Below are 20,154 nucleotides of genomic sequence, written 5' to 3'. Positions count from 1 at the left end.
CCACAACATAGGTCAACTACCTATGTGACCATAACAGCAACAAGCTGGGCATGGTGACACACATCTTTAATCCCAGCCTTCAGGAGGCAGAGGCAGGCAGATCTCTGTGAGGTCCATGTCAGTCAGAACCTCATGATAAGACTCAAAAACAAAATAAAACAAAATCCCTGCAGAAATCAACTCCTCCCATTGGAGCCTCAATTTCTCTCTTTTATAAAACAAGGCCTGTTGTGAGGATCTGGGACAATTGTCTAAGTTAAAAAAAAAAAAATCCAGGCTCAGCATGGCCCAGAACATGAGCTCGAGTAACAATATTTCTTGTTCCATTCTGAGACCTTTTCTTCTTGTGGCACATGTCCGGTGGGGTGAGACAGAGAGTAATATTCTCTCATTCTAAAAATAGTGTTTATTATTGTTTTTAAACGTGTCATGCAAAATACAATCACAATAAAAACTCTGGAAAATACAAGCACAAAAAAATAAAAGTCACCCCGCAGTCCCATCTCGTGTGTTCAACCCTGAGACAGTCATTGTCAACGTTTTGGTGTTTCCATTTTGAAAAATAAATCCATACTTATGTATAGAAAGAGTGGTTCTACCATCTGCTGCTCTTCGTCCTTTGCCTGGACGTTTTGTGGCTGGCTAGTTAGTATTCCATCACGTGGATGTATCTTTTCACTCATGCATCCCCCACTTGTGAACCTCGGTTGGTTCTCATTGGCCAGCATGAATGTCGCCGAAAACAACCTTGCACTTTGCATCTCTGTACCATGCAGGTGCTATTAGTTCGAAGGTGATGGTCTGGAAACTTCTGTTAAATATCTTTTGAGGAGCTTTGACGTGCTAGGCACCAGGTCAGACTCAGATCATTTTGGCTTTCCCCTGCTAATTACCTCTAAGTGGATATGTATTTAAATCACCTTTTCTTTGTATTTAAAACACCACCTTTTCTGTTTTACCAAAACTTCTCACATTTTGGTATAAAACACAAGGCTTCCTCCCCCCTCTTAATATAAAAAGTAATTGTTTAATAAATAATGGAGGAAGCGAGGAAGACACTGTGAATAGATTTCATAGAGAGCCCAGAATCTAGGATCTCAGTTCCCTGTTCTTCAAGGTCTCAGATCCACCCACCCCCACCCACCCCGATTCCTTAAATAAATAAGTATAAATAAGCCACACAGGTGATCCCCCCCTCACCAAGGTCTCCTGGAAATGTATCTAGCTGGGTGTCAGCTTGTGTGGGGTGTGGCATGTCCCTGATCATCAGGCCCCCCACTCCAAGTAACAAAATAAATAAATAAATAAAAATGTGGCTTTAAAAGATGATATCGGTGGTGGCTTTCAGTCTTGAGTCACAGCCGAGTCTTTAGCAAGAGCAGACCTCGTACAGCCCAGTCCAAGGTCAGGTGTAAGCCTCCTAAGATGGCATGAGCTGCCCGAATGCTTCCCCAGGCTGAAGCAGGAGGGCCCAAGGGGACTGTGGGTTGGTCTGGGGTTGCCTGGGGCAAAGCCAAGCGAGATGTCTGTCAAAGAAGGGGAAACAAAGTTAGCAAAAGGCAAGGGGTTATTGTCTAAGATCTCTTCAGGGTCTGGGGTTCAGAGAACTGAAGCTGGATTGGATGCAGTGGTTCACATCTGTAATTACAGCACTCCAGAGGTAGAGGTTCACGGCTACATAGAAAAAGCAGTTTGGATTACAAGAAACCCTCCTCATTAAAAAAAGAAAAAAGAAAAAAAAAAGGCAGAACATGATCAATTGAGGAAGATGACCAATGTTGATTTCTGCCTTCAGGCTTAAACACACACACACACACACACACACACACACACCAAGGTTACTGTCCTAAAGGCTAAGTAGTTAGGGGATAGGGAATGAGGGCTGTGATCCTGATGCTTGCCAGGTCTTCTCAAGAGAGGTCAGGGCTAGAGTTTTAGAGCCTGGAGTTTAGGGACCATGTCTAAGGCCTGGGGCTAGGAGCAAGAATTTGAGATCTGGGACTGGAGAGATGGAGTTCAAGTCTCAGCAACCACAGGGTGGCTCAATCCATCTGTAATAAGATCTGGCTGCAGGCATACATGGAGACAGAATGTTGTCTACATAATAAATAAATAACAATTAAAAATGAAAAAAAAAGAATTTGAGATCTATGGATCTTTGCAGTCAGGCAGTAAAGTTTGAAGCCTTCATTAGGTTTTAAGATTTAGAGTTTGACAATTTTTAACCTCATAATATTGGAAATGAGACAAAGGACTGGGGTCTTTATTTTGAGACAAGATTTCATATAGCCCAACTGGCCTCAAACTCTACCAGCGGAAGATGACCTTGAACTCTTCTGTTGTCACCATCAGGTGCTGCCTCCCGGACCTGGATTTGGTTTTTTGAGAAAGGGCTTTGCTACGTAGCCATAGCTAGCCTGGAATTCACTAAATAGACGAGGCTGGCCTGAAACTTGTGACAGTCCCCTGTGTCTTGCCTCTGAGTGTTGAGACTATAGGCAACAGCCACCATGCTTAGCTAGGGTCTAGACTTGAGGTTTTGGCATTGTAGAGTAAGTCTCAAGGCTGGTTGAGTCAGGATCTTGAATCTTAGGGGCCGGGACTGGGTCTTCGAGATATGAGACTCTTGGGCCTGGGATCTGAGACTTCAGGAATCAAAGGTTTACATTACAGCTTTAGGCATCTTAGGGCCTACACCTCTAATTCTCATCCAAAAACTTGGATTCAAAGGACTCAGGGTAGGTTTCATGGGTCTCAGGTCCTGGGTTCAGGGTCTAGGGTCTAGACTTCAGACAGGTTGTCAGGATTGAGGGGTTCACATTACCATGGGCAGGGATTTAGGGGACACAGATCACGGACTGTGACAGTTTGGAGCCTTGGGGGTCAGTTAATTGTTCTGAAGGATTCTGGGGGTCTTGGTACCTCTAGATTTTATGGTTACAGGATCATGGGTGTCTCATTTTCAGGGATCAGATGTGGGGGGGGGAGCTGAGTTTTCAAAGTCAGTCTGGAATCCTGAAGTGTTGAGAATCAAAGTCTCAGACCACTGTTTCTTGGGGGTCAGAGGTTTCAAAATGGAGGCAAAGGGTCACAGTGTCAAAGCATACCAAGAGCTGTAGGCGACGAAGTAGCCGGTCCAGCCGGGCTTGCAGGGCACCCAGCTCTGGCTCCAGAATCTTCAAGGACGGACCACCTGCCCTGCGCAGCCATTGGACATGCCGGAGGTAGGACATCAAGTCTACTCGAAGCCTTGTCAGCACACCTGGAAGCTGAGGACCAGGGATGGCAATTAGGGAAGAGCTGGCACATGGACCCCATCCGCCGCCAATTGTTCACCCCTCCCTGCCAAGCAGCTCTCACCTGCAAAGATCCCAACGTCCCAGCACTCATGGCCAAGGTAGGCAGGGAGTCCAGATTGTGGTCTCCGTCAGCTGGGAATTTGTCTCTCTGGTGAGAAAGAAGCTGTGAGGGGAACCCCAGGCTCTCCTGGTCTTCGGGTGCCCAAGAGAGAAAGAAATGACTCTCGTTCTTAACAGCCCCAGCCCTGTCCCTCCAGTAACCTACCATCTGTGCGGCTAGTTGCCGAGTGTCTGCCAGAAGGGATCGGGTCAGGAGGACAGCGCTGTCCAGATCTGCGCGAGGGTCTGAAGAGACTCGAGGGGAGCCAGATGGTGGCCCAGGGGCAATGGCTCTATCTGGCCAGAGGCTCAGCACCACCAGGACCAGGTGACAAACACCTGGGTACAGAAAAAGGGAGAAATCAGACCCAACTCTGGGTCTGAGGGAGTGAAGTGGGGGCTAGATTCCTTCCTCTGAGGAAGAAGGGCTAGAATACAGAACCTGGGTCTGAGTGAGGTAGGCTAGGGTCCAGAATTTTGGTTTTGAAGGAGCAAGACTGAGGTTTGGACTTTACGGTTTGTAGAAGGAGTCTGGATTCTGGGTCTGAGGGAGAAAGGCTGGGACCCAGAAACTTTAAATAAGGAGGTATGGGGTCTGGACTGTTAAGGACTGAGGGAGGAGGGCTGGAGTCTGAACTTCAGGTTCCGAGGGAGGAGAACTGAGGTTTGGACTCCCGGGTCTGAGGAAGGAGGGTTGGAGCCTGAACGCCTGGATCTGAGGGAGGAGGACCTGGAGGTCTTGAGTCTCAGGGTGGGGCGCCCCGGGGCAGGTCGCAAAGCCCGAGCTCGGGCGGGCTTCCCTCTCCCTCCCTGGCTCTGGCTGCCCCGCCCGTCGGAGCAGACGCGGCCCGGGGCGGGTAGACGGGCCGGGCGTCTCCCGTCCGCCCCCGGACGCCGGAATCTGGGCCCCGGGGCGGGGCATGAGGGGGGAGCACAGGCCAGAACCTGCCCCCTCCCCTGCCCAGGGAGCCTGAGCCGGCCTGGGAACAGGGGAAGGAGCCAGAGACTGGAGCTGACACCCGAACACACCGATTCCTCTCCAGGGAGGCGCCCCGGACTCCCTCCCATATGTCCACAAAGGTGGCTGCGGAAGGCTGGGCCGCTGAGTCGGGGAGGACCTGGGCGCACCTGGCCTGAGAGGCGCTCAGGGACGCAGGCAGCTGGAGACCCGGCTGGCCGCGTTGGGGCTCAGGGGCTAGGGACAGCTCCTTTGCCGGCTGCCCATCCCCCAGCTGCTCCGCCCACCTCCGAGCCAGACAGCCAATCAGAGCCCCCCAGGCCTCCAAGCTCCTATATCACACCCCCAGCCCGCCCCCTTGGTCCCCTCTGGCTGTAGCCAGTCCTTCGCAGCCCCTCCTTGGCCGGCCGGCCGTCGGTGCATCCGTCCCCTGGCCGGTGCGCATCTGTCTGGCTCTTTAAGCTCTCTGTCCACACCCCTCTCTCGTCTGCCTCCCCTGCCTGGTCCCTGTCCTCTGGGGCTTGTTGTCATCATCTGGGACTTTCTGCCTCAGTTTCCCTCCCTGAGCTTCGCAGTTGGAGTTTATGATTGTCTCTGTCCCTTGCTTCCCACTGTCTCACCGGGATACCCGGACCCTTCAGAATTGTCTCCCAGGATCTGACCCTGATAATGTCTGTCTGTATCTTCTCTCTTTTACTTGCGTTTTATCTATGTCTCTCTCTGTCCATCTCTTCTCTCAAACTCCCACTTTTCTGACTATTCCTTCTCACTCCATCTGACTCCCCACGACTCCTCTCTTCTGCCGTCTGTCCCTACTTTGCTTCCCACCCTCCCAACCCCCCTCAATCCTTTCCTCCTTCCCCCCCACCCTGTCCCCTCACCCCATGAACTGGAACCAACTTACAGTTCATGTCCCCACAGGCCAGAGGTTCCCCAGGGCAGGGGGCAGGGAGCCGGGGGGCCTTTAACCCTTCCCTGTCCGCTGCCGGGGGATCCCAGGGGGTCAGCTGGGCCTCGGCCTGGGGAGGGGAGGTATGTGAGTGTGAGCAGCAAGGGCCAGGCAGTGAGGGAGTGTGTACGCCTGGGGGGTTATATAGGGGGCCGGGGCGGGCGGGCGGGGGGCAGGCAGCAGGGGAGGGCGGCCTGACACATCCTGACTCACCCTCCCTCCTGCCTTTTCCATTCAGACTAGCCGGCTGCCTAGCAGGGCTCACACCGCCTTGCTCGGAGGAGGGCACGGAAGGAAAAGTTGGAAAAGTTGAAAAGTGAAGGGGGGGTGGTCTGAGAGGGGCCGGTGAGGTCATTGGCGTCCCCTCCCTCCACCTCCAAGGGCTGGGATACACACACACAAGGCTCAAGAGCTCCATGGAGCCTGGGCTGTGGGTGGGGGTCTGGATGGACCCGCACTAGCCCTTCTGGAGAGATGGGGAGACAGGAGGAGAGGCCAGTCAGGGGCCTGAGGAGATGGAGATGAGAGGGAGGGATGAAAACACTGGGACTGAGGTAGCGACTCCAAAACAGAGGGCGACTGACTGACAGATGATGCCCAGAGGTGGGGACTGTAGAACATAGAGGTCTGCAGTCTCTGACATGCAGACACGGGAAACTGAGGCACTGAGGGGTGTGGCTCAGTTGGCAGAATGCTTGCTTAGCATGCACAAAGGCCTTGCCTGGTTTTACTCCCAGCACTGGTTGTGATGGTGCACACCTTGTGGTCTCAGCACTTGGGAGGTGGAGGCAGGACGTTCAGGAGTTCAAGGCCATCTGTAGCTATATAGTGAGCCTGAAGCTAGCCTGGGCTACCTGAGACCCTATTTTTAAAAAGAACCAGAGGGGAAGAGGGACATGGCCCTGGAGAGAAGAAGCCAGCTGCAGAAGAATGTACAAAGCCTACGGAGATGGCAAAACAGGGTGACCAAAGATGGGGTCACCTGAGAGACAGAAGTTAGATGAAATGCCAAGGAGACAAGAAGGGAGGGCCAAAAGAAAGAGACATGGAGGTTCTCTACAGAGGTCTCTGGCCGCGTTGCCATTCCACCAGCCTCCTCCCCCGCTGCCTCAATTCTCTCATCTGTAGATGGGGCTGAGGAGATAGCCAGTGAATAAAAGTGTCTGGTGCACAAACCTGAGTTGAATCCCCCACCGAGACGTGTATCTGCAACACCGTGACTGCGCAGATGGAGACGGCAGGCTCCCTGGGGCTTGCTGTCTTTCAGCCTAGCTCCCAGTTCAGTTGGAGACCCTCTCTCCAGGGCATAAAGTTGAGAGTTGAGCAGGGCACCCACTGTCCCCCAACCCCGGCCGGCCTCTGTGCACTTGCACACAGGTACAACTACCCACCCCCACATACGCACACACCTTCCTATTGCTGAATGCCACCGTGAGAGTGATGTGCAGTGACTACCAGAGAGTCATTGCTGTCTCAGGGTTACAGTTATCAGTCTTCCAGGGACACGGGGAGTCTTCCTGGGAAAGATGGCAAAAGTGAGTGGGCATCCAGAGAAGGGGCCGTATTTGTCTATCCAGGTAAGAGTAGAGCACGCCAGACTGCAGCAATGCCCACACGACCATGTTCAATGGATGACTGACTACCATTGGCTCAGAATTCACAGCCCTTCAAGGGATGGGGCAGGGGAACTCATGCCCAGGAGGAGAATGCGATGGCTCTGAGCACAGGTCAGTGACTTGGACTTCAAAAAAAATAAAAATCTCTGTGCAGACCACCCATGCCTGTCATTTGGGACTAATGCATTGGCTGGAGATTGGGGGGTGGGGGGAAGCTGGCTCTGGGACTGACTGGCAGCCAAAGATTTCCCCTCCCCACCTTCCACCACTAGGGGGAAAAGAACTGCTCAGATCCCCCAGGAGGTGAGGTCACAGCCCCCCATGGTAGGACATGACCTCATCGCCTCAGGTAAGAGCTCTTTCTCTCCCTTTCATGGTCTGTCACACCACCCCTTTGAGGGGCCCCCCAGGGGCCCTCCTCAGCCCCTGCTCCTGCTGGGACCCAGGCTTCTGACCACTGGGTCTCCGCCCCTCAGGGGGCCTGTTTCCGGCTGAGTCAGCGTGGGGGGCCCAAGGCTGCGTCAGTGAGAGGAGAGCTGACGTAGCCCCCCCCCCCAGACCATGTGGGCTAGCCAAGGTGACTCAGGCCACCAGCCTGGGGAATGGACTGGCCTGAGGGGATAGGGGACTGGGCTTGCAGCCAGACCTGGACCAATACCAGGGACTGCAAATGCCCGCCCCTTCCCTCAACTGAGGTTCAAGAACTCATACCATCACCTCTTCATCTCCCCTATTCCTCAAACCCTGGGCACACACCCCAGCCTTTTCCCTCAGGCCCAGGGTCCCAGGGGTTTAACCCTCCTGAGAGGGTTAAGCTCAAACATGGTACAGATCCTGTCCCTCCTTTAGATCCAGGGCTCCAGACCCCAGCCCTCCTCCATCAGAGCCAGGGTCATAGGTACCCAACCCTCCTCCATTAGACCCAGAGTGCAAACCCTAGCTAGCTCTCTTCTCTCAGACCCAGGGCTCTAGCCCAGTCTTCCTCCATCAGACCTGGTGTACAGATCCTAACCCTCCTCCGTCAGACCCAGTGTACAGACCCCAGCCCCCCTCCATCAGACCCACTGTATAGACCCCAGCCTCCTCCATCAGACCCAGTGTACAGACTCCAACCCTCCTCCATCAGACCCAGAGAACAGACCCCAGCCTCCTCCCTCAGACCCAGTGTACAGACCCCAGCCTCCTCCCTCAGACCCAGTGTACAGACCCCAGCCCTCCTTCCTCAGACCCAGTGTACAGACCCCAGCCTCCTCCCTCAGACCCAGTGTACAGACCCCAGCCTCCTCCCTCAGACCCAGTGTACAGACCCCAGCCCTCCTTCCTCAGATCCAGTGTACAGACCCCAGCCTCCTCCCTCAGACCCAGTGTACAGACCCCAGCCCTCCTTCCTCAGATCCAGTGTACAGACCCCAGCTTCCTCCCTCAGACCCAGTGTACAGACCCCAGGCCTCCTTCCTCAGACCCAGTGTACAGACCCCAGCCTCCTCCCTCAGACCCAGAGAACAGACCCCAGCCTCCTCCCTCAGACCCAGAGAACAGACCCCAGCCTCCTCCCTCAGACCCAGTGTACAGACCCCAGCCTCCTCCCTCAGACCCAGTGTATAGACCCCAGCCTCCTCCCTCAGACCCAGTGTACAGACCCCAGCCTCCTCCCTCAGACCCAGTGTACAGACCCCAGCCTCCTCCCTCAGACCCAGGGTACTAAATCCTCATTTTTATATAAGTGGAAGAAAACTGTGATGTCCAACATTTGGGGGACCTCCATGTCTGAGGAAGTTCATGGGTCTGGGTCGTGGGCTGGGGCTAGTTTTTAGTCCTGCCTCACTCTTCATCCTGAGGGTTGTGGGAAAAGACTCATCGTCCCCAGGGTGACCACAAAGGACAGAGTGGACTTGGGACTCCTGGGTCTCCCTTTGGTGAGGGTAGGGATAACAAATCTCTGGAAATAAGACAGAGACAGACGGGATGAGAGACTCTGGGAATCCCCCCAAATGACGGAAGGTAACAGTAACAAATAAACACAAACAGAATCTCAAAGTCCCGTGACAAGAAGACAGATGCAAGGAAAGATGAGTGCTGGGGAGACCAGCTTGAGTACTCAAAAACAGAGAGAGGTGGAGAGCAGAAGGCCTCAGAGGGGCCCTAGGATGTGGGGGTCCAGCCACGGGCGCCTTGATGTTGTGCTCACCCCTGGGTGAGCTGGTGCTGGCTGGGTGTGATGTCAGCACACCCCAGGCTGTGTGTGTCCGTCTGTCTGTCCCTGGGGGGTCCTGTCTGGCCTCTGGGGGGTGACGGGGCAGGTCAGCCACAGAGGCAGCCCAAACCTGTCATTAGTGGTGAGGGCCTTGACGGTGCCCCCCCAATCCCAATCCGCAGTCCAGCGCCAAGCAGCCCCACCCCCACCCCCTCCTTGATCCCTGAGGAATCCAGGGAATTGGGAAGTGGGTCCAGATGGTGTTGACACAGGAAACGGTCAGCAGCTGTCCGGCCTCAGCCCCACAACCCCTCTGACCCCCACCCCCATACCCCCTGCCGAGCCCCCTCGGACCTGTGTCATCTCTGACGGAGTCAGCCTAGGGCCCACTCAGCACCCTCTAGGATGTTTACTGACGGCCCTGGGGATGAAAGGGATACAGCCTCCTCCTAGGCTTCTTGGGAAACAGGATCTGAACTCAGACCCCTCCCTCCCACAGAACGGACAACCCAGACCCCAGCCTTCTTCCCTCAGATCTGGAGTCCAGGAGGCCCTAGACTTAGAATCAAGGGTCCAGACCCTAACTCTTCCCTCAGACTTTTGGGAACCCTCCTTGAAATTCTGGAGTTTAGGATCTAGCCTCCTCCCCTACTTAGACTTGGGTTTATATCCGAGCTTCAGGACTCCAGGTCCTAGCTTTCCCTGCTCAGACCCACTTAGGGTCGTAGACCCACTTCTCCTCCCTCAGATAAAGATCAGGACCTAGTCTTCCTTTCCTACTTAGCCCCAGGGATCCAGACTCCAGCGTTGTTTCTTCCCTTCAATCCATGGTTCCCATCACCAGCTCTCCCGTTTCCTCAGACCCAAGGGTTCAATTCCCCAGTCCTCACCACTACCCCAGATCCAGGAATCCCATCTCCCAGTCCTCCTCCCTCCCTCATCGCAGGGGTCCATGCCCCAGTCACTCCAGGAGTCCAGGGCCAATTGCAGATGTCTGTCAGGAACTGAAGTCCCCTTCTCACTATGCCAAGTGAATATTGACTCAGGTGAACTAGGAACCATAGAGACACTGCCTTCCGTGCCAGTCTGGCTTCCTGTAAGCCTGGTCCCTTGGCAAACGTGGATAGACCAAACACAAAGAAAACCACCTGAGATGCTCTGGTTTGTGCTCCCGCATGGGGAACTGAGTCTCTGTGGGGACCTGGAACTTTTGGCATGAGACACCATCACAACCACTAATAGTGTCTACACCTCAAGCTCCTCTGGGCCAGGCATGGTCAGTCCTGTCCCTGGCATGTGAGGCCTGGTGCAGCCCGAGATGAGACTCCCAGGGCCACCTCCACCAGACCGCACTATCCCTTCCTGGGATCTGGTTGCTGGGGAAACCTTCTTTAACAATGGGGCTCAATGAGACCTGAATGTCTTAGGGCCATTTTTCCTAGTTGCTAAAGCGGACTCCCTAGCAATGAAGCTTTCTGAACTTGGACCACTCGAGGCCGCCTGTTTGGACACTGGGTTAGGGAAGAAAAAAAAGGAATTCTGCAGCTCAAAGACCTCTCCGGTCTCAGATCTGTACCCTGGCAGGTACCCCATGGAAAAGGAGAGACATCTCCAGACCCAGGCTTGGTCCTGGTTTCTCATTCCCTTGTCATTTGCTAAGAAGGCTCTAAATCTGAAATCGCCCATGCCCACCCACCTCTTCTCCATAGATGCTAAGGAAAGCTACTTCCTAGATAGAAATGATGAGTCCAGGGCACCCCTCCTTGTGAACCCCTTGCTGAGGGAACTCCCTGGCAACAGAACTAAGAATTCTGGGGCTGAGGTTTTGGGGCGGGGCCAAGTTGTTGCTAGGGTGATGTCCTTCAAGGTTTCTCTCCATAGAGGGCCCAGAGGTCTGGGGAGGTAACATGGTGGGGTCTGGGATCCCAGCTTTGGGCCTTCTCCTGCTGATGCTGGGCTCAGTAGGTGAGGGTACTGATAAGGACATTAGGGGGCTGTGGACAGGGCCACCTTGGCTGCCATACAATCTCCCAACATCACCCTTTTTCTCCCACAGATGCGAATGGAATCCAGGGATTTTTCTATCCATGGAGTAAGCAGGAGACAAAATCCTGGGGCTCCAGGGAGGGGATCCCAAATTAAGACTACAGGGTCTGAGGGAGAGAGGCTAGGGTGTGGACTCCGGGGTCTAGGAACACAACCTCTGGGTCTCAAGGAGGGCTGAAGCCTTGACTTTTGGGTCTGAGGGAGGAAAAGTGGGGCCTGATCCCTAGGTCTGGACGAAAGGCTAAGGCTTAGACCCCTCAGACCAGAAGAAAGAGGTCCGGGAACTCAACCCTGGGTATAGAGAGGGGTGCTAAGGCCTGGACCCCTAGATCTGAGAGAGAAGATCAAGGGACTCAACCCCTAAGTCTGAAGTTGATGAAGAGCCTGTAAACTCTGATTATAATGGAAGAGGGCTAGTGCTTTGATTCCTGTATTTGAAGGACTGGGGCCTAGAACCCTGGGTCTGAGGTCTGAGTAAGGAGAGCTGGGCCTTGACTCCCAGGTTTGAGGGAAGAGGGCTGTGGTACGGACCCTCTCAAGGAAGGTGTCTGGGGTCTGGACTTGTGGGTCCTATATAGAATAGTGTCCAAAACACAGCGCCCCAGCCCCACAGCCTGGCCTTGGCACCCTTGTGTCTGTAGCCTTCAGGGCCAGTTCTGTTACTGTCTATTGTGGTGGCCCTCAGGTTGTGAGGGAGATGTGTGGGACCGAGAGAGCTGTGGGGGTCAGGCTGCCATTGAGAACCCCAACCTCTGCCTTCGCCTGCGATGCTGCTACCGGGATGGTGTGTGCTATCATCAACGGCCGGACGGTGAGTAACCTGGTCCAAAATTGGATGTTTCAGAGGGTGAGGGGTACAACCACTGGACTGCTGGACCTTCCTCCTCCCTCTTTTCTAGAAAATATGCGCAGGAAGCATATGTGGGCGCTGGGATGGACCTGCGGAAGCCTGGTCTTCCTGATCGCCAGTATCTGCCTCTTCTGGTGAGTGCGGTGGGCGAGGCCGTAGGCGTGGCTCTCCACACAAGGTGCAGGCGGTTCTGGTTGAAATATGCTCTCCCCACCAGGTGGGCCAAGCGCCAAGACATGCTGCACCTGCCACAGTTTCTCCATGGGAAATGCGACCTGTCACGAACAGTCTCCCTACTGTCTAAGGACCGACCATCGGTCAGCAAGAAGTCAACCACAGGTGGCACACCTATCTCGGTGCCCACGGAGGTGCTTGAACACTCAGGAGGAGGAGGCACCGAACAGGAAGCTACAGAAGCTGCGGAGGATACAGAGGGAGATGATGATTAGGGGCAGCCCTATAGGACCCCTCAATACAGATATGGCATATAAATGTGTGCCTTGTTTTGAGATCCATGGGGGAGCAGGTGGCTTTATGGGAACCTTGCACCATGTGGATTTTGAGAAATGGGGTAAGGGACTGAGTGGACACACTGGGTTGTTATGATTGGGGGCCATGAATTAAGTGTATGTGAGGGTCTGGTTTGAGTGAGTCCTGGGGACAGGTAGCGTGCGTCTGAGTTGTAGAAGGGGACCAGAAGTCGTTCTGGATGAGGGAGCTCGTGGTTAGCGACAATGAAGTGAGCTTGCAATAGGACAACTTGGGGTATCAGGAACATACATATCCATGGGGAAGTGTCCTAGGTTGTCCTGTTTCAGGGAGCACTGCTGACTAAGCCCCTGCTCTCACACTTCTCCTGCCCCGTAGCACCAATGCCTGAGTGGGTACAGAACAGTATGGGCTTGGGGCTGGAGACAGGCTCAATGGTTAAGAGCTCTGATGGTACTTCCAGGGGACCTGAGTTCAATCCCAGCAGCCCACATAACAGCTCACAACTGTCTGTAAGTCCAGTTCCAGGAGACTCGACACCCATGGCAAAACACCAATGCACATTTAAAAAGGAAGAAGAAAGTATGGACACCATCCAGCAAGGACTTCGGCTGTCCTGGAGTCCCCACTGGCCAAGTCTTTTCTTGGAAGTGTTGTCTGCATTCAGACTCAGCCTGCCAATTAGCTCTCTCTCCTAGTCTTGAAGGCATCCTGAATCAATGCCACCCTCGATAAGGACCACCCTCCTGCAGTAAATAGCATGCAAGTATACCCCTGTTTCTGTTCTTGGAAGGCCCAAACTGCCCTAATGGATGTCTGGGCTGGATGCATGGGTCTGCCCTCAAGATCCTCTCACCTCCCCAGTGCCCCTAGTGAAGGGCCAGTGAGAAGTCGGTATCTTATATCCCCAGGGCCTCTAGGGCATCCTAGAGCTGGCAGGAAAGTGTATATCACTCTCCTTCACCAGTTCAGGCCCTTAACCAGATAGGCAAACAGTGCTCCAAAACCGAGACATTTATCCAAGTGAGGGAACAGGCGGGTATCCTGGTGGCTGCGTGATGTCCGGGACAGCTGCGCATCTGTAGGTCCTGGGGGATGAGGCTGTCTGTGGGAAGGGAAGGTGGGGTTAGTGACTAATTAGGATTGCTCCTCTTCTGAGGTCCCCTCCCATGAGCTGGGGAGCCCCTTACTCACTGATGGACAGTTGCTGCGAAGCCCCAAGAGTGTGTGTGCACAAATGTGTGTGCTTTTAACTCACCAGAATCCACTGATACAGGTGAGACTGTAACAGGAAAAAAGCCAAGAGAGGCACAGAAACACACCTGGGGAGTCACAAAGGCAGGGAGGGGAACAGATAAGGAGAAAACAGGCAAAGATAAAGAGAAACAGCTGGGGGAATCCCAACACCTGAAAGGTTGGGAGAGAGGATTTTCAAGGCCAGTGTGCAAGGCGTGGCTTGGTGGCCAGCCTGGGTTACAGACTGTGAGATTCTGACTAAAAACAAAAACAAAACAACCAAGTGGCTGGAGAGATAGGTAAGGTTGCTTGCTACCAAGCCTGAAAACCTGTTTGCTCCCCTGGACCTGCATGGTGAACACTCTTGCTGGTTATTCTCCGACACCTCCATGCACTCCAGAGGACACAGATACACACATTCCCAAAAGAAATAAATGTGATTAAAAACAAAATGAAAAGCAAACCAAAAAAGAACCAAGTCAAATGAGGTGGCTCACACCTGTAGCCTCAGCATTCAAGAGGCAGAAGAGTGCCAGGCATTAAAGTCCAGCCTTGCCTACATAGGAAGTTCAAGGCCACCCTATGTAATGAGATTATGTTAGGAAAGGGGAGCCAAGAGGACAAGAAGGAGAAGAAGGAAGAGGAGGAAAGAAAGGAGTAAGAGGGGGAGGAGGAGGAAGGGAAAGAGGAGGGAGAGGAGGAAAAGATTTGCCCACGCTTGGCGGTGGTGGCCCATGCCTTTAATCCCAACACTCGGGAGGCAAAGACAGGCGGATCTCTGTGAATTCAACGCCAGCCTGGTCTACAGAGTGAGTTTCAGGACAGGTTCCAAAGCTACAGAGAAACCTTATCTCAAAAAACAAAAACAAAAAAACAAACAAAAAAACAAAAAAAAGGAGAGAATGCCCTTGTGTCAAAATTCAAGTTCTTTAAGGTCTATCCAAATGCACACTTCTGAGTAATGTCAAGGATCTACAAGAATCAGTTTAACTACAGATGGTTATTTTGGCATATGTCAAATGTTGTAATCCAACATTTCTTCATGCTTCACATATACATGACTGTTGAGTCTTTAAATATTGTGTGTGTGTTTGGTTTTTTGAGACAGGGTTCAGGGTTTCTCTCTGCAGCCCTGGCTGTCCTGGAACTTGCTCTGTAGAGCAGGCTGGCCTGGAACTCACAGAAATTCACCTGCCTCTGCCTCCTGAGTGCTGGGATTAAAGGCGTGAGCCACCACAATGTATGTTTTTTTTTCCACAATGTATGTTTTAAGATTTATTTTTTATTTTATGTGTGTGAATGTTTTCCCTACTTGTATGCCTGTGTACCACACGATGTCTTGTGCCTTTGGAGGCCAGAAGAGGGCATGAGATTTCCTGGAACTGGAGTTACAGACACTTGTGAGCCAACGTGGGTGCTAGGAATGGAATTCAGGCCTTCTGCAAGAGCAGCCAGTGTTCCTAACCTCTGAGTCGTCTTTCCAGCCCCTGTTCTGGTATTTTGAAACAGTCTCACTATTACAGTCCTGGCTAGCCTGGAACCCACTATATACATTAGGCTGGTCTTGAACTTCCTGTGATCACCTGAGCGCTGGAACTATAGGATTACCAACTGTGTCTGGTTTTATGTGGTGCTTAGAATTGAACCCAGGGTTCATGCATTCTAGGTAAGCTCGATACAGCTGAACTACACACCCAGTTCATTTTTTTTTCCCCATTGCTTTATCGAGATATGGTTTCTGTGTGGATCAGCTCTGGCTGTCCTGGAACTCGCTTTATAGACCAGGCTGGTCTTGAATTCACATAGATCCTCCTGCCCCTGCCTTCTGAGTGCTGGGATTAAAGGTGCACACCCTTACAGCCCAGCTTTGCTGTTCCTTCTTTCACTTTCCTCATTTGAACTATAGAATATAGAATCCAATCCTTAGCTCTCACAAGGTACAGAATCGAATTCATATTACTCTGGATACCCAGGAGAAAAGTAAGAGTGTCTTAGACTGGTGAGATGGCTCATGGGTAGAAGCACTTGCCATTTAATCCTGACAATCTAAACTCTATGGTGGAAGGAGAGAACCCATTCATGAAAGTTGTGCTCTGACTTTCACAGATGCACCATAGTACACTCACTAGTGCACCCCACCTGTGCGAGTGTGCGTGCATGCACATGCATGCACACACAGACACACACCCAGAAGGTTTTAGGATTTAATTCTTGTACAGAAATCCCACCCAGGAAATCATTCATTCATTCCAATCAACCCACACATCCATCCACTTAGTCACATATCTACCTGCCCAAACTATCCATCCAACCACTCACGAGCTCTATTCATCCAATCCTATTTATTCACACACCCATTCACATATTACCTAATTATCTAATCTGATGCTGAAACAGGAAGACCACACACTGTGAAGACCCACTTGCTGTGGGGTACACAGCAAGACCCTGTCTCAAAAACAAAACCATCTATTTACCATTTTACCCATCCATCAATGAATCCATTCATTAATTCTGTCTGCTCCCATGCACCTAATTCATCAATCAACTCTTCTATAAACCACTCATCAATCCACCCCACTCATCAGCCAACTCATCCATTATCCATCCACTCATCTATCAACTAAAATGCATCCATGCATCCATCCATCCATCTACCAACCCTCCATTCATCAATCTATAACACATTTATCCATCCGCCATCTACTTCTTGATCCATCCTTCCATTTGCCTATCCATCATCAACCTTTCCTGAGTTCACAGTTTTTGCTGGGTAGTGTTAGGAACAAAGATACCAAAGATCTGGCTGGGCTTTACCTGTCAGCTGTGAGAACCAGCTTCCAGAGACAGACTCTATGGCTATCGGAGCAGCAACAGGAGTGGCTCAGACAATAGAGATACTCAAAGGAGTGAGCTGGTGCCTAAGAACATGCAGGAAGCTTCCTGGCCGGAGTGTGGACAGCAAGGACCCTCTTTGTTATGAAAGACATCTGCCTGTCTATGGTCTGAGCGATGGAAGCGCAAATAAAGTGTGGAAGGAGTTAGCCGGGCAGTGGCCTTTAATCCCAGCACTTGGGAGGATCTCTGAGTTTGAGAACAGCCTTGTCTACAGGGCGAGTTCCAGGACAGTCAGAGCTACACAGAGAAACTCTTGTCTTGAAAAGCAAACACAAACCGGCCGGGCGGTGGTGGCACATGCCTTTAATCCCAGCACTTGGGAGGCAGAGGCAGGTGGATCTCTGTGAGTTTGAGGCCAGCCTGGTCTACAAGAGCTAGTTCCAGGACAGGCTCCAAAGCTACAGAGAAACCCTGTCTTAAAAAAGAAAAAAAAAGGGGGGGGCTGGAGAGATGGCTCAGCAGTTAAGAACATTGCCTGCTCTTCCAAAGGTCCTGAGTTCAATTCCCAGCAACCACATGGTGGCTCACAACTATCTGTAATGAGGTCTGGTGCCCTCTTCTGGCCTTCAGGCACACACAGAATATTGTATACATAATAAATAAATTTAAAAAAAAAGAAAAAAAGGCTATATGAAAAAAAAAACCCACAAACGAATAAACAAAAGCATGTGGAAGAAGCAGAACTAAAAAGAAGAGGTTCCACACAGCGGCAAGTGACCTGGGTTTAATAAGAGGGCAAAAGAGGGAGTCCTAGTTAGTTTTTGAGCAGAAGGAGGACAGCTGAAGAAGTTTGTTTAAGAAGGGAGTATAGGGGCTGGAGAGATGGCTTAGTGGTTAAAGGTGCTGGCTGCTCTTTCAAAGGACTTGAGTTCAATTCCCAGGGACACCAGGCAAGGTAGGTTCATTGTGTAAAGGTGCTTACCATAAGCCTGATGACCTGAGTTTGATGTCCAAGACCCACATGGTGGCAGGAGAGAACAGATGCCCACAAAATCATTGTGCCACAAATGTACACAAATAGATAAACATAATTAAAAAATAAATTTGGAGGGCTGGAGAGATAGATGAATGGTTAAGAGTTCTTTCGGAGAGAGAGGGAGAGAGAGAGAGGAGAGAGAGAGAGAGGGAGAGAGAGAGAGAGAGAGAGAGAGAGAGAGAGAGAGGAGAGAGAGAGAGAGGGAGAGAGAGAGAGAGAGAGAGAGGAGAGAGAGAGAGAGAGAGAGAGAGAGGGAGAGAGAGAGAGGGAGAGAGAGGAGGGAGAGAGAAACCCCCTATGACTCCAGCGGTGGTGGAGAATGCCTTTAATCCCAGCACTAGGGAGGCAGAGGCAAGCCGATCTCTCTAAATTCAAGGGCAAGAGTAGTCTCTGGTCTACAAATCAAGTTCCAGGACAGCCAGTTACATCGTGAGATCTTTTCTTAAAAACAAAAACAAAAACAAAACAACAAAAACAACAAAACAAAACAAAACAAAAAAACCAGCAGAGGAAGAGAAAGGAATGAGGGTGATTTCCCTCGCCATGTGCCCACTGTTTCTTGGCTTCTGCCTCCTCATTAGGGCAGCATGTCTGGACAAATGGCGCTCTTCCACCTGCACACTGTGTGGTCCGGACAAGAGTGGCACCTCCCTTTGGGGCTTATTGTACAGTAACAGTAATGAACTCAGAGAACTGAGTACCGAGAGCGGATGGAATGAGGCCTGGTGCACGTGGAGCAAAGGGAGGGTGCGCTGGGATGGCTAACCTTGTCCCACCCATCCTTCAGCGTCTCTGCTATCTCTGACTCACTCCCCTCCTGCCTCCCCTTTCGGCGACGTGTCAGTCTCCCCACCAACACCTCTCACTCTTTCTACGTGTCCTCACCTGGGGCTCACTCGCTGCCCGCACCCGACGCTCCAGGCCCCGCCTCGAGCGTGGCGAGCTGCAGACGCACCCGGCGGGAGCCGGAGGCGGACGTCTGGGGCGCGCGGGCGGCTCTGCGCGCTGCGCGGAGACCCGGTGACGCCCGGGGACCGGCGGTGGCGGGCGCCGACCAGCGGCGGGACAGCTTGCGCGCGAGGCGGGCGATCGCCGAGGGCCTCAGGCCGTAGTCGCGCTCGAGCTCCTGGCGCGAGATCTCGATGTTGCCCGTGTACCAGAGGATCCAGCCCAGTAGGCTCAAGAAGACCAGCAGCGCCCCAGAATAGATAAGCAGGTCCCCGAAGTCGCGACCACGCACCTGCAGCTGCGCGAAAACGCCGGTCAAAAGCGCCGCCATGCCCACCACGTCCAAGGCTACTGCCAGCAGCAGCGCCATGCGGCAGCGGCCCAGGCCGGTGGCCGGAGCCGGTGTGGGCGCCGGTGGGGACGAGGCGCCCACCGGTGACGCCTGTGAGCCGCACACCGGTGACACCGCCGCCATGGCCCTCGGTGGCCCGCCGCCGCCTGCTCCCCGAGAGCGTCCCGGGGTGCGGCTGCCCGGGGCGGGGTCAGGGCCCTGCGCCAGGTGTGCCCAATGCCTGCATGGTCACCTGAGCTAGACTGGAGCTCACAGCCAGGTGGCTCAAGTCTGGGAGGGAGCAGCAGCCGGCGCACGACCCTGCCCTGGCACCAGGTGACTAGGGCCAAACTTGAAGAAGGCGAAATGGAGTTAGCTAGATGTTGTTTTTAAGAATAATTTTTATTAGATATATTTATTTTATCTTATGTGTGTTTCTCCTGCATATGTGTGTGTACCATGTGCATACACACTTGGTGCCTACAGAAGTCAGAAGAGGTTATTGGATCCCCTGGAACTGAGGTTATGGATGATTGTGAACCACCATGTTGGTACTAAGAATCAGCTCCTCTGTAAGAGCAACAGGTGTTCTTAAACGCTGAGCCATCTCTGCAGCCCTAGATGTTGTGTTTATTTAGCGCCTGCCTCCTGCGGCCTCCTGTACCACCTGGCTCACGGTGTACCCAAATGGGGATGAGAAACAATCGCTGGGCAGGCTGGGAATGTCGCTCCCTTGGTAAAGTTTAGCATGCACTTGCTAAGTTAAGCTTGGTTCCATGCTGTTCACAGCGGAAAAACATTCTCTGGGTCACAACCCTGAAACGCTTGCTCTTTGGGGATCTCCTGTGTCCACAGCAGGACCTTGTGAACTCAAGACGGGAAAATGAACCCATCAGTACACTAAGGTCAGGGCTGTGGGTTGCGCTAGTCAGATGTGACCCTGACAAAACCCCCACCCTCATGTAGTTCCTAGCCATACAATTCCCGAACTTCCCAGGAATGGTGTCCCAGAGGAGGTGGCATAGAAACTGTGGCTTTTTGTTTGTTTTGTTTTTTGTTTTCCGAGACAGGGTTTTTCTATTTATCTGTCCTGGAACTCGCTTTGTAGATCAGGCTGGCCTCAAACTCAGAGATCCGCCTGCTTCTGCCTCCCAAGCGCTGGGATTGAATGCTTGTGCCACTACCACCTGGCGAAACTGTGGCTTTTTTATTGATAGATGCGTCTAGAAAACATCCTTTCCTGCTGTGGAAGCTGATCTCTGAAG

General features: G+C 52.6%; 3 protein-coding genes across 3 annotated transcripts; 1 reads left to right on the top strand and 2 right to left on the bottom strand.

Annotated features, from left to right (window-relative positions):
• Positions 1-1,147: 1,147 nt before the first annotated feature.
• Il11 (interleukin 11) lies at positions 1,148-8,319 on the bottom strand. The gene is made up of 5 exons (XM_087909563.1): positions 6,715-8,319; positions 3,565-3,737; positions 3,361-3,447; positions 3,108-3,269; positions 1,148-1,526 (listed from the first exon to the last, which is right to left on the bottom strand). Exons 2-5 carry the CDS (start codon positions 3,565-3,567, stop codon positions 1,356-1,358), a joined length of 423 nt encoding a protein of 140 aa, XP_087765689.1. The 5' UTR covers positions 3,568-3,737; positions 6,715-8,319; the 3' UTR covers positions 1,148-1,355.
• Positions 8,320-10,961: 2,642 nt separating this feature from the next.
• Tmem190 (transmembrane protein 190) lies at positions 10,962-12,503 on the top strand. The gene is made up of 5 exons (XM_048426965.2): positions 10,962-11,080; positions 11,172-11,207; positions 11,847-11,972; positions 12,061-12,145; positions 12,229-12,503. The coding sequence occupies exons 1-5, from the start codon at positions 11,023-11,025 to the stop codon at positions 12,458-12,460; spliced, it is 537 nt and encodes a 178-aa protein (XP_048282922.1). The 5' UTR covers positions 10,962-11,022; the 3' UTR covers positions 12,461-12,503.
• Positions 12,504-13,499: 996 nt separating this feature from the next.
• On the bottom strand, positions 13,500-19,096 carry Tmem238 (transmembrane protein 238). The gene is made up of 2 exons (XM_085692515.2): positions 18,496-19,096; positions 13,500-13,605 (listed from the first exon to the last, which is right to left on the bottom strand). Exon 1 carries the CDS (start codon positions 19,031-19,033, stop codon positions 18,503-18,505), a length of 531 nt encoding a protein of 176 aa, XP_085548641.1. The 5' UTR covers positions 19,034-19,096; the 3' UTR covers positions 13,500-13,605; positions 18,496-18,502.
• Positions 19,097-20,154: the final 1,058 nt, after the last annotated feature.

The sequence above is a fragment of the Myodes glareolus genome, chromosome 1, assembly GCF_982192425.1.
Source record: "Myodes glareolus chromosome 1, mMyoGla1.1, whole genome shotgun sequence".
Classification (NCBI taxonomy): domain Eukaryota; kingdom Metazoa; phylum Chordata; class Mammalia; order Rodentia; family Cricetidae; genus Myodes; species Myodes glareolus.
Note: the sequence above shows the minus strand (reverse complement) of the source record. Positions and strands in the feature narration are given on the sequence as shown.

Excerpts from the sequence above, each read along its gene's own strand:
- Il11 (XM_087909563.1), bottom strand. Across the intron at positions 3,270-3,360 it reads GGACGTTGGGATCTTTGCAG|CTTCCAGGTGTGCTGACAAG; the intron begins GTGAGAGCTGCT and ends CCTGGTCCTCAG. Across the intron at positions 1,527-3,107 it reads TTCGTCGCCTACAGCTCTTG|ACATCTCGCTTGGCTTTGCC; the intron begins GTATGCTTTGAC and ends CTTCTTTGACAG.
- Tmem190 (XM_048426965.2), top strand. The coding sequence starts at position 11,023 with ATGGTGGGGTCTGGGATCCCAGCTTTGGGCCTTCTCCTGCTGATGCTG. Across the intron at positions 11,081-11,171 it reads GCTGATGCTGGGCTCAGTAG|ATGCGAATGGAATCCAGGGA; the intron begins GTGAGGGTACTG and ends TTTCTCCCACAG. Across the intron at positions 11,208-11,846 it reads GGGATTTTTCTATCCATGGA|GTTGTGAGGGAGATGTGTGG; the intron begins GTAAGCAGGAGA and ends GGTGGCCCTCAG.
- Tmem238 (XM_085692515.2), bottom strand. The coding sequence starts at position 19,033 with ATGGCGGCGGTGTCACCGGTGTGCGGCTCACAGGCGTCACCGGTGGGC.